Here is a 12,530-nt window from a genome sequence, read left to right as displayed (position 1 = left end):
GATGCTTAAGAATTTTTGACCCACTTTACCTGGCTATGGCCTTCCAAGCCTCCCCAACCCAAATCTCAGCTCCTGCCTGAGGCTGCAGCAGACCTGATTCCTGCCTGCCAGAGCGAGTGTGGAGCCAGGAGGGTCCAGCCAAAGGCTCAACCTACCAGTCTCTTCTAGGTACTTAGTGAGCCCTGGGGGTGAAAAGCAGTCAATCCAAGGAAATTGGGAGTTTCAGCATTTCCCTTGGTTGATTATTGGGGAGCAGTTGGAACTGTTTTTACAGGCAACACACAGATATATTCTCTCTCTCTCTCTCTCTCTCTCTCTCTCTCTCTCTCTCTCTCTCTCTCTCTCTCTCTCTCTTCTTGTGTTCACAAAACTCACCATTTCTGATGCCACCACAGCAGAACAAAGAGGCAATGCATTTTCAGAAGGAAATGACTCCTGCTTTCAATCTCCCCACCCACTTTGAAATTCAAAGGAATGCCTGGCAATTTGGGATTCATGAAGAATTGGGACTCAAGATACCTGTGTTCCAAATTAGCTCTTTTTTCCTTGTCTCATCTCTGGGGTCACCCTCTTTAGTGTGAGTTTCCTGGTTGGCTATGGAGGTGGAAGGAGAAGAGGGCTTCCCAGATAAGGCAGCAGGCTCCCCAGTGGTGGCAGGTTAAAGGACAGTGGCTGTGCCAAGTGGCTGTACTCACTTATCTCATCCTGTTTAGGCCTGGACCCAGTGTGAGTGGTCTTGTAGCACAAACTGGACATAAATTGACTGTGGTTGGAATGGGAATATTTCAGTGCCATCCCAAAAGCTGCTTGTCAGTCTGCCCTGCTTTTGATGAGTCATTCTTTGAAGAAGAATGGCTCATTAATATTATAGTGAAAGCAAAGGGCCATTAGATTGAGGAATTATATGCAATCACGATAACCCTGAGTCATTTAAAAAAATGTAACTTATGCCTGGACAAGTCCCTTCTCCTTTCTAGACCTCAGTTTCTCTATCTGTAAAGTAAATGGAAGAACTAAATGCCGCTAATGTCCTGCACATTATGTGCCAAAAGTATATTCGTTAGTCTTCACAAACGATACATTAAATATTTATTGTAGCTGGCGCTGTGTGCTTTTAAATGGAGGTGGTGACAATCGCCCACCTCCCAAGTATCCGGTAGAGCCATTTTAACAAATTTTAATTTGTATCTTTACACCAAAATTGTGCCCATAGTCATTATTTAAATGTGTAAGGAGAGAAATCTTTTCAACAAGCATGTAATTGGATGCAGTGCTGGGTGCCAGATGCCAGGTAGTCAATACGTATGAATATTAAGAAGTGTCCTAGCCATGTTTTCCGCTGGCTTTCATCCGCTGCCACCTTCCCCAACATTTGGTTATGTTTACCCTTGTTTGAAAAAGAGTAGGATGTTTTTTTTTTGTTTTTTTTTTAAAATATATTTTATTGATTTTTTACAGAGAGGAAGGGAGAGAGATAGAGAGTTAGAAACATCGATGAGAGAGAAACATCGATCAGCTGCCTCCTGCACATCTCCCACTGGGGATGTGCCCGCAACCCAGGTACATGCCCTTGACCGGAATCGAACCTGGGACCTTTCAGTCCGCAGGCCGACGCTCTATCCACTGAGCCAAACAGGTTTTGGCAAGAGTAGGATGTTTTATACAAAAAGAGGCAGGCACCACACTTCTCTGACACGGTGCACTCCGCTTTAAAAGTCCCCCTCAGATGTTATCTGCTTGCCAGAGCACCAGAGCATTGGTACAAATGCTGGATCTCCCTAAAGAGCCCTGCCGAATTGTCCTGCCACCTTCCCCCCAAGTCTCTGACGAGCACTCAGTGGCCCCACGGTGCGTCTTCTTGAAATGTGCTCTAGTCCAATACATTTCCTCAGTTTGCAGGAAGTAGGGCCCCATGTCCTCACCCTCTTTGCCTGCTGTGGTTGGTATGGCCTCCATCCTCCAATGACCTCTCCAGCTCAGCTCTGCTCTTCTGCCCCCACCCAGCATCCTCTCTCCAGACTCAATGGTGAGGCAGACCTTCAGTGCCTGAAGGACAGCTAACCAACTGCTTCCTCCTCTAAGGCAGAGTCAACAGGGAAAGAATCCTGCTCACACCTTCTCTGACCACCACAGGAAAAACAGTCTGGACAGTCATCCAGACACACATTCAGCTGCATCAGAACTTGGGGAGGTTTCCAAAGTGGATATTTTGGCCACAACTACCACACTTGGATGAACCCAGACCAGTAGGAAGTTATGTCAGTTCTTCTTCCTGTCACTCTAATTCAGTGATGGTGAACCTTTTGAGCTCGGCGTGTCAGCATTTTGAAAAACCCTAACTTAACTCTGGTGCCGTGTCACATATAGAAATTGTTTGATATTTGCAACCATAGTAAAACAAAGACATATTTTTGATATTTATTTTATATATTTAAATGCCATTTAACAAAGAAAAATCAACCAAAAAAATGAGTTCTCGCGTCACCTCTGACACGTGTGTAATAGGTTCGCCATCACTGCTCTAATCTTTCCTTTTAGAAAGATCCCAACTCTCTGGCTTACGTTTCGATCCAGATGAAAGTTTATATCCTGCTGGTCTATCTAGATTCTAGAAGTGAGGTCTAACCTCCCAGGAAGGACTGTTTCTAAGTGAATCCCTCAAGGAAGAGAGACAATGTCCTCCCTAGAAAACTTTTTCCAAATATTTGTAAGATCAGGAAGTTCTTGTTAATATCCAACTTCAAACCTTCAGCTGCAATTTTAATGCTTTGGGTTCTTTATAGATTATATAATATTGGGTTTCAATGATCAGAAAAGTCTTCAGCTTAGAAAAAAAATCCCTTTTCTAAACAAAGCCAACGGTCACAATTCTCAGTGAAATTTGCATATGATAAAGTACATATTGTATAATATATGATGATATGTTACATGAAAATATAGCACATATGCTATTTTCCTATCACATATTTCCATATTTTAATATGCTAGTTTTATTAAAAAGCAGAAGACTGACTCATACTATTTCAGAATGTGCATGTAATGTTAATATCATACCTGTATAGTGTTCTCTATGGCTTATATTTTCTTGTTTACTTTAATATTACTAACAATGCAGTGAAATAAGTACTATTAAACACATTCTTCTTCTCTGAGGCTGAGACTCAGAAACCGGAAAACTTGTCCAGGGTCATAGTGCTAAGAACTGGTCAAGCAAGAATTTGAACGCAAGTATTCTGGCCCCCAAACTACTAGTGTTTGAATTACAATATGCACCACCTATAGGCTCTGGTTCTTGACCAGATTTGTGACAATTTAATTAGCTTGCATTAAAAGAAATACCACTGAATTTAAATCCATCCTGCCCACAAACAGGAGAAATAATTATAGAGAAAAAGTTAGAACCCTGAATATCCTTTTAATTCTTAAGTTCCAAGCTTTGATCTTGGGCTTGGCCTTGAAGATCTGAGCACTGAGGAGAGCAGGCAGAGAGGCACGTCGTTGATACCTAAGGAAAGAACTGTTCAGACTGCTCCCGCCAATCCCCGGCTAAAGCAGCCTCCTCCACAGAAAGGCCAGAATCAAGTGTGAACTTCTAACACATCCTCCTTCTGATTAGAATTGTTCCCGTGTCTGCACACTCAGTGTGATAAGGACTGGCACCTCTCAAACATAATTTCAGTTCTAAGCATTCCTATGTTCTCCTTGCTCTCCTATATGTCTTATCTAAGTAGATTATATAAATGAGGAAATCAGCTTTATTTCACTTGGGTGTTGGGACCATCATACCTTCTCTGGTGAAGCTCATTGGGTCAACCAGGAACTCCTAGAGCCCATAGGTTAGTCCAGATGTGGCTTACTTGTCCTTGTTTGTTTTGTTCTGCACTCAGCTGTGGGATGAGTAGGGATCCAGGCTGCATAGACTTTCTCCTCAGGTCAGGTGGTGAATCTTCTTTCTAGGAGGAAGAGACTTGGGAACCTAGGGAGCCAAGTTGTTTTTTTTCTCCCAGTTCTGTCTGCTGGGGCTGGGAGAGCCAGCAGGAATTTTGGGAAAAGTTTAAATCTTTCTGCTACACAAGAGAGGGAAGCAAGACTCAGGGATGAAGTGGAGATTATGGTGGCTTTGGAGGGCTGAGGGTAAAGCAATCACTGACAGTATAACTTGAGGCACTTTGCCCCACCCTCTTCTCTTTTTGTCATTAATAATGGGCTGCTGGTGGCTTCAGCTGTTCCTCAGAAGACTGCATTTCCCTAGCTGCCACACAGATTTCTGCTGTTTTATTAAGCTGATTTGGAATTTACTTCCTCCTTAAGACCTCAGATTGCTCCCATAATTAAGAGGGCAAGGGATGAGGTGAGTAGGTTCTCTCTGGTTGAGGGAAAGGTGGAAAGAGAAGACTCAGGTCTCTCAGAGGCAGGGCAGCCAGGCCTAGCTTGGGGCGAGGCTTAGATCAAATATAGGCCTAGCTCAGATTTGGGGTTAAAAGAGAAACCCTAGTTCCCCATACCCTTCTTCTCCAAAGGCCACTGTGGAGAACATCTTAAAGTCAGAGGAAAAAGCTGGGAACCTCTACAAACCCAAAAAGTTACTGGGAAATAGAAAGAAATATGCTTGCCCTTACCTCAACACCCTCTTCCCTTCAATCTCTCTGCAGGCCACCCCTGCCTCCCATCTCAGGTCTCCTTTCCTTTGTCTGCCCTCATCCCTTTGGCAGTGAACATTATCTCACCCTCCCCTATTGTATCTCTCTTAAAGAAGTAACCAGCTGTCCCCCCTCCCCCAACTTGTCCTGGTCCTAGGCAGGGGTCCGAAGTAACATGTGAGGAGGGAAAGGGGCAGGGTCCTGTGAAATGCTTTGAGGTCTTTCTTGGTTGGGGGCTAAGCAAGGCTCACAGTTAGTAAGAGAAGAGAAAGGTGGTGTGATTCTGGGGATAAAAATAGAAAGCAGGAGAGGCGACTGTAGAGGAAAGGCAAAATGAGGGGGAATGGGAACCAGAACAATGGAGACTGAGAGATAACTTTGGGGTTTGTTGCAGAGTGAGGAGTCCTCACCCTGCCCTTTCTGTGGGTGGGGAAACCTGAGTAGTTTGAGGTTTCTCTCTGGACCCGTCCCACCTGCTTCTCTTCCTTTCCTGAGCTCAATTGTTTACAAAGATCCCTCCCTGAACTCTTGCCCTCCTGGACTTGCCCTAGCCCCGGCCTCAGGCCTCCAGCCAGGCAGACACCCTGACAGGTTACAAATGAGCGTGGGTGTTGGATTGCACCAAGCTCTTGTCCTCAGAGTCTGGAGGAGGAGAATCAAGGGGCTCTACCTAAGAGCTTCTCTTCCAGTCCCAGCCCAGTCTGAAGAGAGTGAAGGGGGCACTTCCTGTTCTCCTCTCCTCCCCCATCCCTGACCCAACAGACACACAAGAGCAGAAAGGGGGGAGAGTCCACTCCCGAGCCTCAGGACCTCCACACTGAATCTCCCATTCTCTGAGCAAACGCCCTTGATCTAGTCTAGAAAATTCATTGAAAATTTGAGTAATCTTTAAGATGTAATTGGTATTGAGCTTATGGATTTGAGGCTTGGGATTCTTTTGGGCGGCGGGGAGGAGATATGGAGGGTGGTGAGGGAGACAAGGGTAGGAGGGAACTAAATAATTCAGGATCCACACTAGTTTTAAATGCTTCCGAAAAAAGAATAAAATTTCCCTCCTCTTCACCTGTAAACATCACCTAGCTCGGAGCTCATTATGGCTCTCTGGAGAGAGACGGGGAGTTATCTGAGTGTGAGTGAGCGAGCCAGCTACAGCTATGGATGGCTAGAGAGAGGATAAATACATCTCGAGAGATGAGTTGATGGATAGGTAGGGAACAATATAAATATGGAGAGAGATGGACGAACAGAGAGATGGATTGAGACAGAGGGAATATAAAGAGAGGCTGAGGGAGAAAAATGGATGCGTGAATGAGGAGAGAGCATTTATGTGGAGAGATGGAGAGAGAAATGGGGGCATTTCTCATCCTCCTTCCACATTTCTGCCCTGTTTTTTCCCCTGAAATGCCAGTTTCCCACCCTTCATATAATGAATTCAAACTCTAGATTCTAGATCCTGCCTCACACCCTTAGGTATTTTTGCACCCTCTTCTTTCACAGTCTCACAGTCATCCATTTGGCCCAAGATAACATACCTCACCCGGCTGTCCTAGCCCATCACCCCTAGACAAACTGGGAGAAAGAAACTGGGACTGGGAGCTGTGGGAACGTAAGGAGGCTGGATTCCCTACCTCCCCATCTACAGCCTTGGGGGGAAGGCTCCTTTGGGGTGTGGGAAGAGTGAGGGACAGCTGGGTTGAATTTGCCCAAATCTAATAACCCAGGAGCCTATTGAAGGTCTTGGGGGTTGGGAGGGGAGGAAAGTCTTCAATATTCCTCTAACTTTACCCCCCTCTCCCTCTGGTCCCTTCTTTCCAAAAGTCTTTGAAGAAAGATGTTTTTGACGCTTCCACGTCGCTCTCAGATGGATGGGCTGCGGGTGATTGAAGTGTCTTTGTCATGCTAATGATTGGGGGGTGATGGATGGGCGCTGGGGCTGCCAAACTCTGGCCCACTGCGCCCATTGGCCTGGGAGAGATCACATGCGCCCCTCCACCCCCCACTCTCTGCCCGCTTCCTGGGGGAGCGCTGGCCCAGGAGCGCTGGCCCAGGCCATGGATGCAAGCTTCAGCGCTGTGACATACTGCCGAAAGGTTGTAGGGCAAGAGGGTGTCTCCCCAAAACGGGCCGACCCTCCTGCGGCCTCCACGCATGGACTATAATAGGATGAACTCCTTCTTAGAGTACCCACTCTGTAACCGGGGACCCAGCGCCTACAGCGCCCACCACAGCGCCCCTACTTCCTTCCCCCCCAGCTCGGCTCCCGATGTTGACAGCTACGCAAGCGATTCCCGCTATGGTGGGGGGCTGCCCAGCCCCGAGCTTCAGCAGAACTCAGGCTATCCGGTCCAGCAGCCGCCTTCGGCACTGGGGGTGCCCTTCCCCAGCTCCGCGACCTCGGGGTACCCCCCGGCAACTTGCAGCCCCAGCTATGGGCCTTCTCAGTACTACCCTCTGAGCCAACCAGAGGGAGATGGAGGCTATTTCCATCCTTCGAGCTATGGGGCCCAGCTAGGGGGCTTGTCCGACGGCTACGGAACCGGTGGAGCTGGCCCCGGGCCGTACCCTCCACCACAGCCCCCTTACGGGACCGAGCAGAGAGGGAGCTTTGCACCGGCCTATGCTGATCTCCTCTCCGAGGACAAGGAATCGCCCAGCACGTCAGAACCCAGCGCCCCCACTGCCCGGACGTTCGACTGGATGAAGGTTAAGAGGAACCCACCCAAGACAGGTAGGGCTCAGGCGTGGCCACCTCTCTCGGGGCCCCAAAGCCGCTCTGCTGCTTCTGCACTGGGGGGTCCTGAGCCCAGGCTGGGTTCCTTGCTCTGAGACGCTCTGGTAGAGGCAGGTAAGAACACTCCGCCTGTCTCAGGACGGGTGGGGTCCCCACTGAGTGAGTGCGGGTCTACCCTCCAGAGTAAGTTTCCACCCTCACCCCCAACTTCCTGATCTGTGTGCCTAGCACAGCCCAGGACCTGGCGCGCCCAACGGGCTGGGGGTGGGAATGGAAGTGTGGGGCAGGTTGCTCCAGATCCGAACACCTTGAGGGTGGGGTGTGCCTGGTGATCCACGAGAACTTTGAGAGCCGAAATGGGACAGAATGGTGAAGGGGGTGCAGAGCGGCCCAGGGGTGGGGTGGGGGCGAGGAGAAAGGTGAGCGCACTGACGTGCCTTCTCCGCCCCGCCCCTAGCAAAGGTGTCGGAGCTGGGCCTGGGCGCCGCCGGCGGCCTCCGCACCAACTTCACGACGCGGCAGCTGACGGAGCTGGAGAAGGAGTTCCATTTCAACAAGTACCTGAGCCGGGCCCGGAGGGTGGAGATCGCCGCCACCCTGGAGCTCAACGAGACGCAGGTCAAGATTTGGTTCCAGAACCGGCGCATGAAGCAGAAGAAGCGAGAGCGGGAGGGAGGCCGGCTGCCCCCAGCCCCTCCGGGCTGCTCCAAGGAGGCCACGGGAGACGCCTCCGACCAGTCCACGTGCACCTCCCCGGAGGCCTCGCCCAGCTCCGTCACCTCCTGAGCTCAGCCTCCCACCCGACGGGGCTCCCCAGCGCCGCCATCCAGCCGTCGCCTCCGCCTCCGCTCCCCCTAACCCGGGCCTGGGCTAAATGACTGATGGGAGATTGTCACCACGGGCGGGCGGGCGGCGGCCGGCCGGGGGGGCGCCAGTTTGGAGCTGCCTTAGGGGGCAGCAGGGAAACACTTTCCTCCGGTCTGGGTGGGATGCTGACGGCTGGGGACCCTATGGGACCAGAGGCATGAGAGACTTGTAACCGGCCAGATGTGGAGGGAAGGGCTGCCTGTCGCCTTTGATCTGGGGATCAGCCCGGGTGGGGTGGGAGCAAGCGGAATCTCCCGAATTCTGCTTCCCTCGTAACTTCGGTTGGCTCAGTTCAGTGCCTTTGAGCTGCAAGGACTGTCCTTATGCACTCACCCCTGCCCCAACTCCCCCTTCTAGGCCTGGGACGGAGAGAAGGCCTAGGAGTTTCTTGTGTGGGGCGTGTTTGGGTGCGGGCCTATCACCAATGCTTACTCTCTCCAATCACCACAGACCTTACAATAGCACCAGCTGCCTTGTGACAGACCAAAAAGCACCCCCCCATCTAACCCTATTACCCGCCCCCCCCCACATTTGTATTGCACTAATGCAGCCTCTAGAGGTTGTTTCCTGAGACCTGACTCCTCCTCCCAGCGATCTCCTCTCTAAGCCAACAAAATGTTTCGGAACTTGGTTCTGCTGAGACTTTTGGAATGTTGTGCGAGGCCTGCCCCCCGCAAGTCTCCATCAGGAAGGCGCAGGCGCGCCCCCACTAGTTCCTCCCCTATTTATTGCCTTCTGGAAACCCAGGACCCTCATCCCCATCTCCACCTGGGCGCCCCACTCTCTGGGGGAGAACAGGGAGGCCCAGGTGCCCTGACAGCTCCTAGCAGCTGCAAGCATTTCTCTGAACCTTGGAGACCGTGGGGGCACCACCCGAGTTTCTGGAAACCTGAGCCCCAAGCAAGCTGGGTTCTCTCTGTACCTCCAACTACCTCATTGCAATAAAGTCTGTGTTTTCCCTTCTTCCCGACTGCTTCTGCTCCTCCACCTCAGGGTAGAGAAGGCTTTCTGCTCCAAGAATCCTGGGGAGAGGGGAAGACAGAGTTGGCCAAGCCTGGCTGGGCTGGAAAGAACTGGGTGGATCTAAAGCAGAACCAGAACCAGGTCTCCAGGTCTGACAGATGTCAGTCCCCGGGTCATTGGAAGAAGCAAGACAGAGATGGAGGAAAAGGGCATGGGGAGGAAATCGTTGGGAGAAAGTCCTGAGAGGAAGGCAGGAAAGGAGAGCTCTTTGGAGAAAACAGAAAAGGGTATAGAAAGAGTAGGATGAGTGGGGGAAGGCAAAGGCAACTCCCCCCTCCCCCACCCTCACCCCCCAGACAAGGCCTGGCATACAGAGAGAGAGTCAGAGGATGGGTCGCCCCCAACCCAGCTCTCTTCCACCCAGCCAGGACATCCGCCCAGACATTGGAAGCCAGAGAGCCTAGGACACTCAGCCACAGCTGGCCCACCTCCAAAGTGCCAACCTCCCAGCTCAGTGCCATCCTCCCAGGGTTGAAGGTGAGCTCCCCGGGTTTTTGGTGCTGGGCCACAGGAAGAAGGCGGCCTCAAAAAGGGCGAGTGGGTGTGGGAGAAGGGGAAGGTGGCCCCAAGGGGGCAAGTTGGAGGACCAGGGGCCTGGGGGTGGGGGAGGAGGCCGAGGTAGGTCCGGATCTGGAGCTGACCTTTTTACCTCCAAGCGCCTTTGGGCTTTCCAAACAAGCCAACAGAGCACCCGCGGGGACAGCTATTGTCTCCAGGGCCGTCCCACCAACAAACCCTTGGTCTGCTGCGGGGAGGGGTGTGGGGGGTGGGGAGGCCGGGGCTCAGGAAGCTCCGCGATGGTCAACAAACCTCCATCGCTCACTGGCCCCTCAGTGCCATTGAGATGACCCGGGCCTGCGGGCTCTGGGCGCCAGAGACCCCCTTTATTGATTCCGGTTACCCAGGGAGCCCACATGCCCCCGAGCCAGGACAGCTGGTGGGGGCAGCAGTGGAGCCAAGGGGGGGGGGCACTTATCCACCCCATCCATTTAATTTTTGACGATTCAAAGGAAGAGAGGCAGCGAAGAGAACTAACAGCTAAGAGGACTAAGAGCATGTATATGAAACGCCTAGCAATTGCTTCCTAATGAAATTGGTGCCATTATAGGAGAGGCAATGTTAGCAAGAATGGCACAGCCCAGCTGCAGAGGAAGAGAGCGTGTAGCAAGAGGAAGTCTAGCTTTCCCAGAGGCCCCTGCCTGGTCCTCCATCTTCAAAAAAAAATCTATTAACTGCTTTTCTGTATTTAATTGAAATTGCCATCAAGATTGGCTTCCCCAAAGGGTCACCTTGACAGAGGGGACAGAGCAAGTGTCTGTGGAAACAAAACTCCCCTTGCTTGGAGCCGGCCAGTGTAAGCCAGTAGAGCCTTCTGGTTGGGGTAATTGTGGATCCTACAACTTTGGATCAGTAGGCAGGAAAGCAGGGAGGAGCAGTGGTTAGAGCAGGGCCACAAGGATGGTGGATCTGGGCCTCAGGCTGGTCCTGGGGGAGGGTGACATGATGGAAGGGACAGGAGGAAAGGAAAGGCTGCCCATTTGATTTTGGGTCACAGCGCAAGGAACCACCAGATTCCCTCAGGGAAGGGTGAGGGGGCAAATCAATTCTCTGTTAACAGAGGCACAGACTCAAAATAATCCACAATAAATATGAGCCTCCTACCTCCTTAGGTGCAAAGCTACTGACCCCAACCCACTTGGCTCTCTCCTAAAATCCCACTTTGAAGTTAAGGCCCCAGATTGGTTTACACAGGAGGCACTTATTTGGAGAAAGAAAAGATGACTGTGTCTTTCCCCAGCATACAGGACAAAGGAGAAAATGGTCAACCAAATAAACAAAAACACATTTTGCTGCAGCTGAATTAAGTTGATGGTCTTTGTTAAACTTTCCAGTCAGAGACGCCTCCATGCCTTTCAGGCTGGTGGGTGTTTCTCAGGCCTTGAAGGGGTGAAGGGAATCATATTCACCAGGGCATCTCAAAGTGCATTTCTGCAAAAATTGAAAGCCCTCCCTCCACTCTTACACCTTCCTTTTCTAGATTTCAAAAAAAATCTCCTGGTTTGAAAGTAAAAATCTTGAGAGATTTTTTTTCCCCTTGATTCTTCAGAAACCTTGACAAGGTTTCTGAGGAGCATCTCCTGGCCCCTCCCCGACGGTCTGAGTGGGGGGACAGTCAAGCCTCCACTCCACCCAGCCCTCTGCACCATCTGTTTCTCAGCCCCAAGTGTGAACTTTTCCTCTTTCATTTGCCTTTTCCTTTAGCGTTTGTTCTCCCAATGCGAGGTCCTTTGATCTTCTGGACAAGAGACAAGAAAAAGAGAATTAAAAACCCCTGAAGTTCTCCTTACTTTTAATGTGGGTTTCTTTGTTATGAACATTCTCTGCACCAATACCACTGGGCTGCTGGAAGGGATTTGGTGGGATGGGGAGTGGAAGAGGGTGCAGATGGGAAGGCTGGGGACATCTCTGGGTGACAGCCGAGGAGTTGGGGAGATGTCCCGGATACCGGGTTTCAGATCCTTCCAGCGCTGCCTCTCAAGCCTTGAGCAGGCTGCCTAATTCCCTGCACCCAGTTTTACTATCTATAAAATGAAGGTCATAATAGTACATATTTCATAAAGTTGATGCTGGGATTAAATAACTTAATATGTGCAAAATGCTTGGAGCAGTCCCTAATAAATACATGTGAGCTATAATAAGAATAATAGTAATTATTATTATTATTTTTTAAAAAATATATTTTATTAACCTTTTACAGAGAGGAAGGGAGAGAGATAGAGAGTTAGAAACATCGATGAGAGAGAAACATCGATCAGCCGCCTCCTGCACACCTCCCACCAGGGATATGCCCGCAACCCAGGCACATGCCCCCGACCGGAATCGAACCTGGGACCTTTCAGTCCGCAGGCCGACGCTCTATCCACTGAGCCAAACCGGCTTCGGCGCAATAGTAATTATTATTATTACTCAAAGGGACTCGTCCTCTCCCTTTTCTATAGTCCTTTACTTATTCCAGAGCACTTCTTGATCCTTTGAGATGTGCACGCACTCTCACATCTTGTTTGACCCCAAGTTAGGTGTATGGAGCTAGAGACAGGTTATAAGTAAGGCCAAGGACAGGTAAAAGGGATTCCTTCTTAGCAGCTGAGAACACCTCGACTGGGTTGAGACCCCTTCCTTTCCTTCAGGTCTCAGCCTACTCGCCCGAGGAAGAGGAGGGTTATCCTGAGCCTCCCACACTCTTTCCCTCCCTTCTCCATTGAGAGGAT

At 50.5% G+C, this 12,530-nt stretch overlaps 1 protein-coding gene across 1 annotated transcript; it reads left to right on the top strand.

Moving 5' to 3' along the window:
* Nucleotides 1–6,781: 6,781 nt before the first annotated feature.
* On the top strand, nt 6,782–8,157 carry HOXB1 (homeobox B1). The gene is made up of 2 exons (XM_036341948.1): nt 6,782–7,368; nt 7,829–8,157. The coding sequence occupies exons 1-2, from the start codon at nt 6,789–6,791 to the stop codon at nt 8,155–8,157; spliced, it is 909 nt and encodes a 302-aa protein (XP_036197841.1). The 5' UTR covers nt 6,782–6,788.
* The last annotated feature ends 4,373 nt before the right edge of the window (nt 8,158–12,530 follow it).

The sequence above is a fragment of the Myotis myotis genome, unplaced genomic scaffold (genome assembly GCF_014108235.1).
Source record: "Myotis myotis isolate mMyoMyo1 unplaced genomic scaffold, mMyoMyo1.p scaffold_m19_p_17, whole genome shotgun sequence".
NCBI classification, from domain to species: domain Eukaryota; kingdom Metazoa; phylum Chordata; class Mammalia; order Chiroptera; family Vespertilionidae; genus Myotis; species Myotis myotis.
The sequence above is the reverse complement of the archived record's forward strand: the minus strand, read 5'-3'. Positions and strand labels throughout refer to the sequence as shown.